Genomic DNA, 15,920 nt, shown 5'->3' on the forward strand with positions numbered 1-15,920 from the left:
CCCCACCTCCCCCTCGTACCCCATCTGTTACTCATTTTTATGCACACATTCTTTCTCTCACTCTCCTTTTTCTCCCTCTGTCCCTCTGAATATACCTCTTGCCCATCCTCTGGGTCACCCCCCCCCTTGTCTTTCTTCCCGGACCTCCTGTCCCATGATCCTCTCGTATCCCCTTTTGCCTATCACCTGTCCAGCTCTCGGCTCTATCCCTCCCCCTCCTGTCTTCTCCTATCATTTTGCATCTCCCCCTCCCCCTCCAGCTTTCAAATCCCTTACTCACTCTTCCTTCAGTTAGTCCTGACGAAGGGTCTCGGCCTGAAACGTCGACTGCGTCTCTTCCTATAGATGCTGCTTGGCCTGCTGCGTTCACCAGCAACTTTGATGTATGTTGCTTGAATCTGGATATGATGCATTCCACAGTGCATTTATAAAACTTAAGGTCAATGGGGACGTGAATTTCTGTAGCTTCTGAGAAGCAGAGGCTGTGCCTTCTTTACAATAGGATCTTTGTTGTTGGACCAGGGTAAGCAATTAGTGATACTTAGACCTAGGAACTTGAAACTCTTGTCTCCTCCTCAGCACTATTGATACATACAGGGGCATCTGCTCTATGCCACTTCCTGAAGTCAGTGACCTTATGAGTTATATTTTTGAATGCCCATCACATGAGACCAGATGTAGAAGATTTTCATTCAGCCTTTGTAGACACACTGAGAATACCAGGTAGAAACCCAACAGCAGTGATTCCCAAGGGGGGTGGTTATGTATCCTAAGGAGACTTTAGGGGAAATAGAAGTCATTGGGGGGGGGTTCAAGATTATTTGGGGGGGACAGTAAGCGGCACCCTACCTTGAGGCACAAGACCTGACTGACTGTTAGTTAAGCAGACACTTCTAAAACAAAAGGATGAGGTACTGGAACACAGAAAGAACCATAGCTCTGCAGTCGGTGAACACTCATCGTTACAACGCATCTGAAATTGACAGTCTCATCCGACCTTACCAACCAAACAGATGTAAATGAGGATGCATAAATTAGCAACCAGGGTGTTCAATATTTCCCCTTGACTTGTGGCACAGACCAAGTTCGTGCAATGTAACAGTTAAGAACACCAGCTCTATTCTGACGAACATTCGGATTCCAGTCTGAATCCTTGTCAGTGTAATTTTCACTGTTGTGATCGTCTTCATCTTCGCCTCGCTGTTCCTTTGCATGCTGCTACCATCATTCCATCCGTGTCAACTCACTGCTGTCATCAATATCTGATAGGTATTTCCAGTTTGTGTTTTTTTTTAGATTTTAATTTAGCCCAGTTAATGATGGGATAAATATGTACTACATGATCTCCGTGAGTCTGAAAGTGGTGAAGCTTTGAATTCTAAACCTTCTAAGAAACAGAAACTACAGATGAAAGAAGCATTTGAAAAACATTGCATACTTGAGTCATTTGCCAAGAAAGCTAAAAATGACCTTGATATTGCTTCTTATAACATTTCCAAGATGATAGCAAAGCGTAGAAAATCACATACAATTGGAGAAGGACTAATAATGCCTGCTGTATCAAAAGTGCTCGTCACTGTTCTCAAGATGAATATCAGTATTTTGAAATTGATTCCTCTGAGTAATAACTAGCTCGTGGTATTGAAGAAATGAGCAAAGACATTGAGTATCAACTATGCACAGCTACGAAAAGCTGAATTTGGGAATTTTCGATACAACTGGATGAGTCAGCTGTGCAAGACAATGAGGCATTGCTAATGGCATATGTACGGTTTATCAAAAGTGGAAAAAGTCATGAAGAGATTCTCTTTTGTAAAAAGTTAAAAACAAATATCAACGAAGAATCAAAATATATTTTGAGAATAAAGGAATTCCGATTAGCAACATGATTTTTCACATGCAGTGGAAGGAGCACGATATATGACAGGTCCCCATGCTGGTTTAGTGGATTTCGCCAGTTATGCCAGGATAACAATGAAAGGGCTTGAATGCTTACTTCTTCACACTGAAGTGTTTTGGCTGTTAAAAGACTGCTGCTTAAAACATTTCTTTGATCTTTATGACACTGGTTGAATTTTTGCTCAAAGTCGACAAGAGCTTTGGAAACAAGATTGAACTTCTCTGTGGAGATGAGGCATACCTTGCTGATCTGTATGAAAAAATGAACATTCTAAATATGAAACTGCAGGGTGAGAATTTCGATTTAATCCAGGGAAAGAGTGCAGTATTGGAAAATTGGAAATATACAAGCAAAACAGTGGGAGAAGAATGTTCTCACAGTTTCCCTGCATGGAAAGTACAGCACTCTTTTTCACAGATGATGATTTACAAAAGTATTGCTTATAGCTGTAGTCACTGAAGGATTTTCAGAATTCAAGGATTTGAACAATCTGGAAATTCCGGACTGGGTAATTAACCCATTTCTTCTCAAGGTGGAAGAACAGGAAGATAGCTTGCAAGAAGAAATTATCGAAATTCAGAATGATGAAGAAGCAAAAATGCTTTTCAAAAATGTCAGCTTTTGTGGTATGTGGCTACATTGTCATACAAAGTATCCTGGTCTTTGCAGAAGAGCCAAACTGCTTTTCATTGTATTCTCGTTCTCCTACCTTGTTGAAAGAAGCTTCCGTGCAGTGAACCACATACTCACAAAAATCAGAGACTACTTGGACATTGTTATGTGTGGGAACAAGGTTTTTGCTGTCACAACTTGAACCAGATATTTCAACTCTTGCTAAAAACCATCAAGCTCAAGGATCACATTGATATCAATGCTGTACAGTGCACAGGTACTGTGTAAGATAGGCTTGAAGACAAGTGAAAATTTAAAGCAGAATAATTTTTCTCATATTAGCATATGGTGGACATGTTTTTACACTATGGGGGCTCCAGAAAGTATATTGTGGCTAAGAGGGGCGTTGGCAAGTTTGAAAGTGCTTTAGGGGGCGTTAGGCTGAAAGAAGGTTAGGAAACACTCTCTTACAGGTTTCAATGTGCTCACTCCTTATTTTTAGTCTGCTAGTATCTTCTCAAGACAAACCTAAGTTACATGCAAGTGCACACAGCAAGGATATACACAGATATTTTTCATCTTGAAGTTCCCAAGTGTATGCTCCAAAATTTCTTCCTCTTTCTGTCTGTAACTTGCACCTATATGGACCATAACCTTGGATAATTCGTCTTTCTATGTTGAAGTGTGCTGTAGATACCCAGTGATATGCTTGACCTCTGTTCAAGAAGCCAGTGTACCATCCAAAAAATGTTTTCAGCTGTCGAAACATTTTCATGCCCCTCTTCTCCATTGTGTAACCATTACGTTTACTTTCCTGACCACTTTGCTGCTTCCCTGTGTTACTGAATCATACATGTACTAGTGACGTTGTTTTGGCTGTTGTTGTGTGTCTCAAAAGGTTTGTCCTTGCATTATTTGTATCTGAATATTGGTTAGCTATTTAGAAGCATTTAGGGGAATTACAATATCATTTGCCAGATCCTCTCATGATGTTTAATCACTCTTTTATTGGTGGCTATGCCTTCAGTTTCTGAAGCTGTAAATTATGGAATTCTTCCATTCATTAGCACTTTACCAATCTTTCCATATTTAAAGTTCTTCTTAACCCTACCTCTTTCACCAGTTTGGAATTGTACATTATGTCAAGTGGATCATTGTGGACGTTGGAAGTACATAATTCAAGTCCCAGTGCATCACTGCAGCAAGTCCGCAGAGTAGTGTCCTAGGCCTAACCTACTTCATCGTTGACATTCCTTGTATCATAAACTGAGCGGGCATGTTCACTGATGATTGTATTCTAGTTTTTATTCATACCTCTTCAGTAAGTTTAGTCTTCTCCTGCATGCAAGAAGAACAAGACATCATTCTGGTGGCCTGATAAATGGTAAAACATTGATACCACTGAAGTGCCAAGCAATACTATCTCCAGTTTAAAAAAAGGCAAGCATAAAAAAGACACCAGTCACTGACATTCAGTGGGGCTATCGTTGCTGAGTTCTGCAACATCGATGCACAGGTGAGCCAGCTGTAAAAATACTGCAACCATTAGAATAAGCTAGAAGCTGAGTATGTGCCGCATGTGACTGATTTCCTGACTCCAACAATTTTTCACCATTTATGAGATGCAAATCAGGGGTGTGATACAGAATATACTTGAATAAATGTAGTTCCAACAACATTTAAAAAGGTGGATACCATCTAGAACTAACCCATCTCTTTCATTGGTACCACCTTAATTACTTATTCCTTCTGCCGTGGGTTCAATGTGTACTATCTATAAAATAAGCTGTAGTTCATTTTTACCTAATCTACTGCCACAACTCCTGATTTGTAGCACCAGGAAGGGCAGAGACTTCAGGCACATTCAGCCATCATCAACTGCATGCTTGTGTCTAGTCATGCACCATCCTGACTTAGAAATGTATTTTATTCGTTGGTCATCACAGATTTGAGTCCTCAGACTCCTTCTCAACAGCTCCATAGGATTATCTTGTACAGAAAAATTGTATTGATTCAAGCAAGTGGCCTAACCACATCTGGGCAGCTATTATGGATTGACAATAAATGGTCATCTTGCTAGTAATGCCTAGAAAGAATAAATAAAACACTATCTATTATAAGTGTATGGATATATGCTTTTCTCCACTGATAAAGCAAAATTTATCAGTTTTCATTAATGACAAGCTTTCTTCTGTAAAATAAATTCAATCAATACAGTGCGTTTTGAATCTTGTAAAATAGTTTTTCTGTACATAGGAACATGATGACAAGCCGGAAGATTGTATTCCAGATCTGCCAGGCAATGAAGAAGCTCGAGATTTCTTGGCACACGCTCCAACCAAAGGACTTTGGATGCCGTTGGGAAAAGAAGTAAAAGTCATGCAGTGTAAGGAGAATCCTGTTAAACTTACTGATTTACTTTTACATGACGTGAATGAAACTAAATGGTTAAGACACTTGTTGGGGGGGGAGAGAATGTAAATTATGGAAATGGAAGCATTATTAGGAAAATCTAGTGTATGTCCTAACTGGAGATGTCAATTAATGGCAATTAATGTGCATAATTAAAACATGTTGGTCTTGCACATTACCAGCAAAAAAATAAAAACAATCTTTTGGAAGAAGCTTATACATATCTTCTTTACTGGGATGAAGAAATCTGTTCTGATGCAATGAATGCCTAAGGTCACCCTATAATCCAACAGAGTTGGTTGTTTGCAAAAGAAAACCTATGAAGTATTTTGTTTGGTACTAAAATCAATCATGTTAATCAGTTAATTTCTTTAATCTGTCTAAATAATTTGATCTTTTACTCTCATATAAATATACATGAGAGAGAAAGTAATTAAATTTCAGAATTTAACGAAGAAATATATTGACTTGTTTATTTACCTAAACTAGAATTTATTGAAGGCTTCTATATTCATTTTTTGGTTGATGCCTTCAACGTGTAGGCATTTGGTCTTGTGCTCTGAGTTAGGGAATTGGAAGAAAGTGCTTCTGACTGAGCTGTGCTCATGTACATACCATGGTTATCATTGTTTGGAACCAAGCTATATATATGAGTTCTGCTATTGTTATGGATGACATTACTACTTGGGCCAAGGAAATAGATTAGAAATTCTGTCAGAGTTAATAAGCTTTTATGAAAATAGACTGTACATGTGCCAGTGGTGATGAAAACAAATTCAATCAACTCTTGAGTTTTGGAAAAAAATTATGGTTCTTCAGATTAGTGGCAATTACTGCATTTATTTATTACCAGCTTGTTGCTTGTTTGTTGTTCACTGATTGAAGTCACTCTTCAAATTTTGCCTATCACACACCTGGTTATCTTCAGTGGTTGGCCAAAGAAAATTAAAATTAATTGTAATTTATATTATGTTGAACTTGTTTCAGGTTGGAGATGCAAAAATTTTGGACACAGAACTGGGGATAGAGAATGCCCTTACTTCATTAGTGGAAATCAGAAATTGGAACAGTTCAGAGTAGTAAGTCAGAATAAATTTCATTAAAACTGTTTCTGAAAACTTTTAAAGTTCAAGTTCCACTTTTTCAGCACCCAGCCTTCCTGATTGTGAAATTAAGCCAGTCTTGAAGATCATAAAATTTACAAATTGGAAATAGACTATTTGGCACACTGTCTCACAATCAATAAACAGCTACTCAGTCTAAAACTTTTCGGTAGTAGAACTATGGATCAGCATGTTAAAGCTCTGAAAATTTCAATCCAACCATATTTCTGTTGCCACTCTTTAAGAAGGCATGTATCGGATACCAACAGTACCATGTTCTAAATTTTTTTTAAAATCCTCATCTTCCGTAATCCAACAAATTATTTCAAACGTTTGCCACCTGATTTGAGCATGCAAAGACATTTAATGATTTGGAAAGGGGCAGTGTTTGGTCACTTGAAAAATATTAAGGTACATAAGTCCCCAGGGCCTGATGGGGTATACCACATGTTATCAAGTGAGGCGAGAGGTGATATTGCTGGGTCTTTGACAAGATGTTTGTATCTTCAGTAACTACAGATGTGGTGTCAGTAGACCTAGTCAGAAACAAACATGGTTCCTTTGTTCAAGTAAAAAATGTGGATAATCCTTGAAATTATGGACTGGTGAGTCTCATGTCAGTGCTGGGGAAATTAATGGAAAGGATTCTTAGAGATAGGGTTTATGAGCATTTAGAGAAGGGACAGTCAGCATGGCAGGTCATATCTGACTGATCAAAGAGTTTTCGAGAGGTGGCAAGGGTGATTGATGAAGGTAGAGCAATGGGTGTTATGTACTGGTTTCAAGTAAGACAAAATCCTGCATTGTTGACTCATCCAGAAAATTAGGATGCATAGAATCCACAGTGATGTAGCTGATTGGATCCAAAATTGACTTGCCCATGGAGGCTAAGGGTAGTGGCAGATGATTCTTATTCTTGATGGAGATTCGTTTCTACTGATGTTCTACAGGGATCTGTACTGGGATATTTGTTGTTTGTTGTAGATAAATGATTTGCTTGAAAACATTGTAAGGTGGGTGAGTAACTTTATATACAACACAAATATTGGTGGCATTCTGGATTGCATAGAAGATTGCCAAAGGATACAGAACAATACATAACAGTTGAACATGTGGTTAGAGAAGTGGCAAATGATGTTTACTGGAGAAATGTGAGGTTCTGTTCTTTGGGAGGTCAACACAAAGGGAGAGTACACAAAGGGAGGATCCTGAACAGCGTTGGTGAACAGAGGGATTTTAGTGTCCAGGGGCATAGCTCCCTGAAAGTGGCAGCACAATTTGAAAGGAACGTAAATAAGGCATATGTGGTGTGTTTGCCTTCATTAGTCAAGGCATTAAGTTCAAGAGCCAGGAAATTATGTCACAGCATAATAAAAGTCTAGTTTTGCCACATTTAGGGAATTGAGTTCAATTCTGGTTACCTCTATATAGGAAGGATGCGGAGGCTTCGGAGAGGGTACAGAGGATGTTTACCAGGATGCTGTCTGGTTTGGAGGATATGTACTATGAGGAGAAGTTGGACTAGCAAGGGTTGTTTTCTCTAGAGCGGCGGAGGCTAAGAGGAAATTTGATAGAAGTTTATAAAATTAAGTGAGGCATAGATTGATGTTTTTCCCTGTGAGTGAAATGTCTAGTACTAGTAGGCATGAATTTGAGGCGGGGGGGGGGAAGTACAAAGGAGATATGTGAGGCATGTGTTGTTCTTACACAGAGAGTGGAGGGAGCCTGGAATCCACTGTCAGAGTGATGTTAGAGGCAGATGGCATAGGAGCTTTTAAGATGATCTTATATAGTCACATGACTATGTAGAGAAGGGAGGGATATGGTCAATATGTGGGAAAGAGGAATTAGGTTAATTAGGGTTCATTGGTTTAATTGGTACGGCACAACATTGTGATCTGGAGGGTCTGTCCTGTACTGTACTGCTCTATGATCTCTCTGTGAAATGAAATAGGTCCTTCCTGTTAACTTTCTTTAGAGTCCTTCATGAAATTCTGCATAGTCAATTTGTGCCAATGTCTGTTTCTTATTATTGACCCATCTGCTCTGTATTTACAACATTTTGTTTTGCTTATGGCATATGTTTTACTATTTTGAACAATCTCTCAGCCTGAAATCAGGCAACTATATTGTCCCAAGAGGACTGAATTATGATAGTTTGAAAAATGTTCCTACCCTTTATCTATATTTTTAATAAAAATTTTTGAGTCTTTTAATTTGCAGATAATCAACATTTTCTGGCATAATATTCACAACATAATGTTGTTACTGGTTTTCGCTTCAGAAAATGTGTGTATGTTATATCTGACTTACATATCCAGTGCTGGGAGTGAAATTCGTACAGTAAAGTATCTAAATACAGTGGTAGTTCCAGTGATCTGCTATCTGACCAGTCTGTTAGTCCAGCACTACCAAAGTTAGATTGTCAGGAGTATCACTTTAACCTTACTTTAACTGTGCACAACACTATTACAGCCTGGGGCATCGGAGTTAAATTCTGACATCCTTTAAGGAGTTTGTACACCCTCCCTGTGGAATGTGTGAGTTTTCTCTGGGTATCCACTAGTAGGTTAATTGGTCATTGTAAACTGTCCTGTGAATAGGCTATGGTTAAATCAGGGTTGCTGGGCGGTGTGGCTCAAAGGGGCAGAAGGGCATATTCTGTGCCATATCTCTAAATTTTTTTTAATTTCCGGAAATCCTATTCTGAAAATTCTAAGAATCACAATTAAAATTATCATCTTAAAATTTTATTAAACACTTTGTTCTTTCATTTGGCTGCAAGCTGTAAATAATAATGTTTTTCACAGTGGTTTAAATGTATTAAGCTAATTTAGTATAAAGGTGAAATAACTAATTCCTACAGAATCAGAATCAGGTTTATTATCACTAGCATGTGATGTGAAATTTGTCAACTTAGCAGCAACAGTTCAATGCAATACATAATATAGGAGAAAAATAGCACAAAATAAAATAATAAAAAAGTGAGGTAGTGTCCAAGGGTTCAATGTCCATTTAAAAATCGGATGACAGAGAGGAAGAAGCTGTTCCTGAATTGCTGAGTGCGTGCAATTCATCCAGTTCCTAAATGAACATTGAACCCGTGAACACTACCTCACTTTTAAAAAATATATTATTTCTGTTTTTGCAGGATTCTTAATCTATTCAATATACACATACTGTAATTGATTTACATACTTATTTTATTTTCCTTCTGTATTATGTATTGCTGCTGCTAAGTAGCTCCTTCCTGATGGTAACAGTGAGATAAGGGCATGCCCTGGGTGCTGGAGGTCCTTGATAATGAACGCTGCCTTCCTGAAACATTGCTCCTTGAAGATGTCCTGGGTACTTTGTAGGCTAGTGCCCAAGATGGAGCCGACTATTTACAACCCTCTGCAGGAGCTTTCAGTCCTGTGCAGTAGCGCCCCCCCCCCCCATACCAAACTGTGATGCAGCCTGTCAGAATGCGCCTTCAAAGAAAGACTCTTGTGTAATCTGTTCTCTACCTCATGATTATTTCAGCAAAACTAAACATAAGTGGCCTGTAACAGAAAAGCCATTAGTTCTGTTCGGAAGTGCTGGCATTTACTGATGTAGCTGGGTGCCACTGCTGCATTGTAAGTGGAAGTTGAAATCTGCAACTTCAGCTAAGCTGTTTGCTGCTGATTGGAGCGCCATGCACCACAGGGATTTGGAGTCCAGCAGGAGAATACAACGATCCACAGAACTTTCAGTTGTGAGATCTACCTGCTGACTGCAGGTCCAACAAGCACAGCTCCAGATCCCCTCCTCTTCCAGCTGGCAACATCTGCCCATCATCCCTCACTCCACCTAGATCCACTAATCAGCTACCAGCCCTGCTTTGTGCCTACTCCTCTCCCCTTTAGAATCAGAATCAGGTTTATTTTCACCGGCATGTGTCATGAAATTTGTTAGCTTAGCAGCAGCAATACATAATATAGAAAGAAAATAAAATAAGTATGTAAATCAATTACAGTATGTGTATATTGAATAGATTAAGAATCCTGCAAAAACAGAAATAATATATTTTTTAAAAGTGAGGTAGTGTTCACGGGTTCAATGTTCATTTAGGAACTGGATGGCAGAGGGGAAGAAGCTGTTCCTGAATCGTTGAGTGTTTGCCTTCAGGCTTCTGTACCTCCTTCCTGATGGTAACAATGAGAAAAGGATATGCCCTGGGTGTTGGAGGTCCTTAATAATGGACGCTGCCTTTCTGAGACAGCATTCTTTGAAGATGTCCTGACTACTTTGTAGGCTAGTACCCAAGATGGAGCCGACTAAATTTGCAATGTTCTGCAGCTTCTTTCAGTCCTGTGCCTTAGGGTTCTCCCCCCCCCCCCGCCCCACTGTACCAAACAGTGATGCCGCCTATCAGAATTCTCTCTGTGGTACATTTATAGAAGTTTTTGAGTGTTTTTGTTGACATACCAAATCTCTTCGAAGTCCTAATCGCTGTCTTGCCTGCATCGATATTTTGGGACCAGGTTAGGTCCTCAGAGATCTTGACACCCAGGAACTTGAAATATCTATTTATCTATCTCTCTATCTATCTCTCTCTCTCTCCCCCTCTCTCTCCCCCTCTCTCTCCCCCTCTCCCCTCTCCCCTCTCCCCCTCCCCCTCTCTCCCCTCCCCCTCCCCCTCTCCCCCTCCCCCCTCCCCCTCCCCCTCTCCCTCTCTCCCCCTCCCCCTCTCCCTCTCTCCCCCTCCCCCTCTCCCTCTCCCCCTCCCCCTCTCCCCCTCTCCCCCTCTCCCCCTCCCCCTCCCCCTCCCCCTCCCCCTCCCCTCTCACCCCTCTCCCCCTCACCCGTCTCACCCCTCCCCTCCTCCCTCCCCCCACTTTTCTGATCCCCCATGAGGATTGGTATGTGTTCTTTTGTCTTACCCTTCCTGAAGTCCAGTCAGCTCTTTCGTCTTACTGACATTGAGTACAGGGTTGTTGCTGCAACACTACTCCACTAGTTGGCATATTTCGCTCCTGTATGCCCTCTCGTCTCCATCTGAGATGCTACCAACAACGGCTGTATCATCAGCACATTTGTAGATGGTATTTGAGCTATGCCTTGTCACACAGTCATGGGTTAGAGAGAGTAGAGCAGTGGGCTAAGCACACATCCCTGAGGTGCACCAGTGTTGATTGTCAGCGAGAAGGACATATGATCACTAATCTGTCCAGATTGTGGTCTTCCGGTTGGGAAGTCGAGGATCCAATTGCAAAGGGAGGACTGTGTATTGTCCAGGTAGTCTAAGGCCGTGTGAAGAGCCATTGAGATTGCTTCTGTTGTTGACCTATTGTGGCGATATGCAAATTGTGGTGGGTCCAGCTCCTTGCTGAGGCAGGAATAAAGTCTAGTCATGACCAACTTCTCAAAGCATTTCATCACTGTAGATGTGAGTGCTACTGGGCAATAGTCATTAAGGCAGCTCACATTATTCTTCTTAAGCACTGGTATAATTGTTGCCTTTTTGAAGCAAATAGGAACTTCTGCCCGTAGTAGTGAATCAGCTTGTCTTCCACCGAGCAAACAGTGGAGGGCATTATTGATGAGAGGGGCTAGCACCCAACCCGGCAAAAACACCGCGCTACACTGCTTTCAGCATCTCCCCTCCTTCACTGCTACATCAGACAAGCCTTCAGTCTTCGCTATATCCAAGGCTACACAGCTCCCTCGCTGTCAATCTCTCCAATAAACCAGTGAACCATTCATGCAGTATTCTACATTACCAATGTCCAACGCAATCTTGTGATCACAAGAAAAATATCCAAGGCAATCGCTCGCTCTTAGACTGCACATCGCCTTCGCTCATAATGCCTCTCATAACAGGCAGCATCAAGGTCTGCACCAGGTCTAGCTCCTGCATCTTCTCTGCTATCGAGCAACTCGCTAACAGGGTAGACTTGCAGTACTTGAAGTTCTTAATATTCTGCAGTGTGTTGTCATCTTAAAAATTCATTTGACAAAGACAAAAACAACCTTGGTTGGCCCTAGCGAGGAAACTGTATCCAAACATGTCCCCATCTTAACAGAATCCATAATCCGGAGCTATTTAATTGTTTCCCAGTATCCTTAAGTTACTTAATCTTTTAATGTTTAACATTGTTACTAATTCATGAATGTCCTTAAATATTTGTGAATGCCTCTGATATGCAATGACATTCAGTAAACTTGGGCAGCACATTATTGCCTCACATAGGGAAGCTTTGTAGTCGCTCCCCTGATTTGGTTTGATTGTGGCATTCAGTACTATCATATGGAGTTTGCATGATGTGCCTATAACCATGGGTCATTGGAAGAAAGCAGCTTTTTTCATTTACATCTTGGAGCATCACTGGAAAGTCCATGATTTATACCTCTAAAAAGATAGTTTGTCTCACTGTGTAATTGGACAGATACTGATTGCATATGTCTGTTTTGAAGTAAAATTTCTAATTTTTCTAACATATGCTTTTGATAATTTTTCATTTAAGGTCAGTTAAAGGTCATTTGTTCTTACTATAATTGGTCTTCTAACATGGTTCTATCTTTTGCTAGGCACATGAGGATCCCATGTACGATGTAATCAGAGCAAACAAACGTCATGAAAAGGAATCAAGGTAAGCACGCAATAAATATGTAATTGTTGGATCCAATGTAACCTGTGGTGTATTAGTCATAGTCATACTTTATTGATCCCGGGGAAAATTGGTTTTCATTACAGTTGCACCATAAATAATAAATAGTAATAGAACCATAAATAGTTAAATAGTAATATGTAAATTATGCCAGTAAATTATGAAATAAATCCAGGACCAGCCTATCGGCTCAGGGTGTCTGACCCTGCAAGGGAGGAGTTGTAAAGTTTGATGGCCACAGGCAGGAATGACTTCCTATGACGCTCTGTGCTGCATCTCGGAGGAATGAGTCTCTGGCTGAATGTACTCCTGTGCCCACCCAGTACATTATGTAGTGGATGGGAGACATTGACCAAGATGGCATGCAACTTAGACAGCATCCTCTTTTCAGACACCACCGTGAGAGAGTCCAGTTCCATCCCTACAACATCACTGGCCTTACGAATGAGTTTGTTGATTCTGTTAGTGTCTGCTACCCTCAGCCTGCTGCCCCCAGCACACAACAGCAAACATGATAGCATTGGCCACCACAGACTCGTAGAACATCCTCAGCATCGTCCGGCAGATGTTAAAGGACCTCAGTCTCCTCAGGAAACAGAGACGGCTCTGACCCTTCTTGTAGACAGCCTCAGTGTTCTTAGACCAGTCCAGTTTATTGTCAATTCGTATCCCCAGGTATTTGTAACCATCCACCATGTCCACACTGATTCCCTGGATGGAAACGGGTCACCGGTACCTTAGCTCTCCTCAGGTCTACCACCAGCTCCTTAGTCTTTTTCACATTAAGCTGCAGATAATTCTGCTCACACCATGTGACAAAGTTTCCTACCGTGGCCCTGTATTCAACCTCATCTCCCTTGCTGATGCATCCAACTATGGCAGAGTCATCCGAAAACTTCTGAAGATGACAAGACTGTGCAGTAGTTGAAGTCCGAGGCGTAAATGGTGAAGAGAAAGGGAGATAAGACAGTCCCCTGTGGAGCCCCAGTGCTGCTGATCACTCTGTCGGACACACAGTGTTGCAAGCACTGGCTTGTCCAGGTGGGCGTAGACACGGTTCAGCAGGTAGATGATGGCATCCTCAACTCCTAGTCTGGGCTGGTAAGCGAACTGGAGGGAATCTAAGTGTGGCCTGACCATAGGCCAGAGCAGCTGCAGAACAAGTCTCTCCAGGGTCTTCATGATGTGGAAGGTCAATGCCACCGGTCTGTAGTCATTGAGGCCGCTGGGGCGCAGCGTCTTTGGCACAGGGACGAGGCAGGACGTCTTCCACAGTACAGGAACCCTCCGGAGGCTCAGGCTCATGTTGAATACATGGCGAAATTCTCCACTTAGCTGAGGGGCACAGGCTTTGAGCACCCTGATACTGACACCATCCGGTCCTGCAGCCTTGCTTGGGTTGAGACGTTTCAGTTGTCTTTTCACCTGTTCATCCGTGAAGCCCACCGTGGTGGTTTCATGTGGGGGAGGGGTATAGTCATGAGAGCAGGGTGGGGGACTGTGAGGAGGGGTAGGAGGGGAGAGTGGTATATATGTTGGTTGGGGGCCGACAACAGATGGCTCATGTGGGGGATGGGCAGGGGTCACAATGTCAAATCTGTTAAAGAGCAGGTTAAGTTCGTTGGCCCTGTCCACACTGCCTTCAGCTCCTCTGTTGCTAGTTTGCTGGAACCCAGTGATGGTCCTCATCCCCCTTCAGACCTCTCTCATGTTGTCTGCTGGAGTTTCCACTCACGCTTCCTCCTGTACCTGTCTTTAGCCTTCCTGATCCTGGCTTTCAGGTCACTCTGTATTGCCCTCAGCTCCTCCCTATTTCCATCTCTAAACGCCCTCTTTTTAGCATTCAGGATGTCCTTAATGTCCTTTGTCACCCATGGCTTGTTATTTGAATAACAAAGGACAGTTCTTGTCAGAACATTGCAGTCCACACAGAAGTTAATGTAATCAGTGATGCATTCTGTGAGCCCATCAATATCCTCCCCATGTGGCTCACAGAGTGCCTGCCAGTCTGTCACCTCAAAACAACCCTGGAGTGCCTCATAAGCCTCCTCCAACCATTTCCTCACTGTCCTCGAGGTTGCAGGTTTACTCTTCACCAGAGGCACATAGCAGGGTTTTAGATGCACCAGGTTGTGATCTGACCTTCCCAGTGGGGGGAGGGGAGAAGGGCTGTATGCATCTTTAACGTTCGCGTACATCAAATCCGGAGTCCTCTCCCCTCTGGTGGTACAGCTCACATACTGCGTGAAGTTGGGCAGTGTTCTAGCCATGGTAAGCTGGTTGAAGTCACCCGAGATGGTAATGAGGGCACTCGGGTTTGTAATCTGGCTATGACGGTGTAAATGATGTTACACGCCGATGTGGGGTTGGCAGAGGGAGGGATGTACACAACAACCACAATTGCATGCGAGATTTCCCTCGGCAAATAATATGGCCGGAGTCCAACAGCAAAAAGTTCAATATCCGGGCTACAGACCCGTTCCTTGATCGTAATATGCCCAGGATTGCACCATCTGTTATTTACCAGAACCGCCAGCCCCCCTCCTTTGCGCTTACCGCTCTCAGTTCAATTCCAGTCAGCTTGAACGGTCTGGAAGCCGTCTGTGGAAACGCTTTGATCGGGTATGTCCTCGTGCAGCCACGTCTCAGTAAAACACATGACACTGCTCTCCCGAAATGTTCTCTGACTCCTGACAAGCGTAGTCAGTTCGTCAATTTTATTCCCCAGCGATCTCACATTTCCCATGATGAGAGAGGGGAGACACGGCTTATAACTTCTCTTCTCCATAAGCCTCTGGTGTCTCGACCCGGTCCTCTTCCCTCGCCTTTTTGATCCCCCTCTGCATCCTCTGTGTGTTTTCCTCCAGATTTCAGCCGGGATGTCCGCTGCTCTGTTCACTAAACTGGCGGGCACAAGCGCAATCAGCTGGTCCCTTGAATACACAATGCAGCCATCCTGCTGCCACGCTAATGAGACGTGTCCAGAAGTAACTAATTCCAGCGCTTAAAAAAAATTGACCAATTGCTTGTTAACATGGAAATTAGGAGGCATCTTGGAGATGCAGTACTCAGACAGGAGTCAGAATGGCTGAATATTTTGAAGAGGGATGAGAAATGACATGCAGATCATCACTAATGTTAAGAATGATCTAAGGTTCTTTTTAAAAGGAAAGAAATATAACGGATACAGGAAGAACCTTCATTGCTGCCCTAAATGCCAGAGGTGTGCAGGCAGTAAGTGTAAGGTAAGCATAAGAG

At 42.2% G+C, this 15,920-nt stretch overlaps 1 protein-coding gene across 5 annotated transcripts in view; it reads left to right on the top strand.

Annotated features, from left to right (window-relative positions):
* The window catches only part of rp9 (RP9 pre-mRNA splicing factor), a 67,191-nt gene that overhangs the window by 8,028 nt on the left and 43,243 nt on the right, over positions 1–15,920 (top strand). For 3 of the 5 annotated variants that reach the window (XM_063069848.1, XM_063069847.1, XM_063069845.1), the window contains exons 3-5: positions 4,769–4,898; positions 5,912–6,003; positions 12,583–12,644. In XM_063069848.1, the coding sequence (XP_062925918.1) occupies positions 4,769–4,898; positions 5,912–6,003; positions 12,583–12,644 (284 nt within the window). Of the gene's footprint in view, positions 1–4,768; positions 4,899–5,911; positions 6,004–12,582; positions 12,645–15,816; positions 15,908–15,920 lie in introns of all 5 variants that reach the window. The other 2 variants (XR_010020770.1, XM_063069846.1) reach the window with 2 other exon arrangements.

Source organism: Mobula hypostoma, chromosome 17 (assembly GCF_963921235.1).
Source record: "Mobula hypostoma chromosome 17, sMobHyp1.1, whole genome shotgun sequence".
Taxonomy (NCBI): Eukaryota; Metazoa; Chordata; class Chondrichthyes; order Myliobatiformes; family Myliobatidae; genus Mobula; species Mobula hypostoma.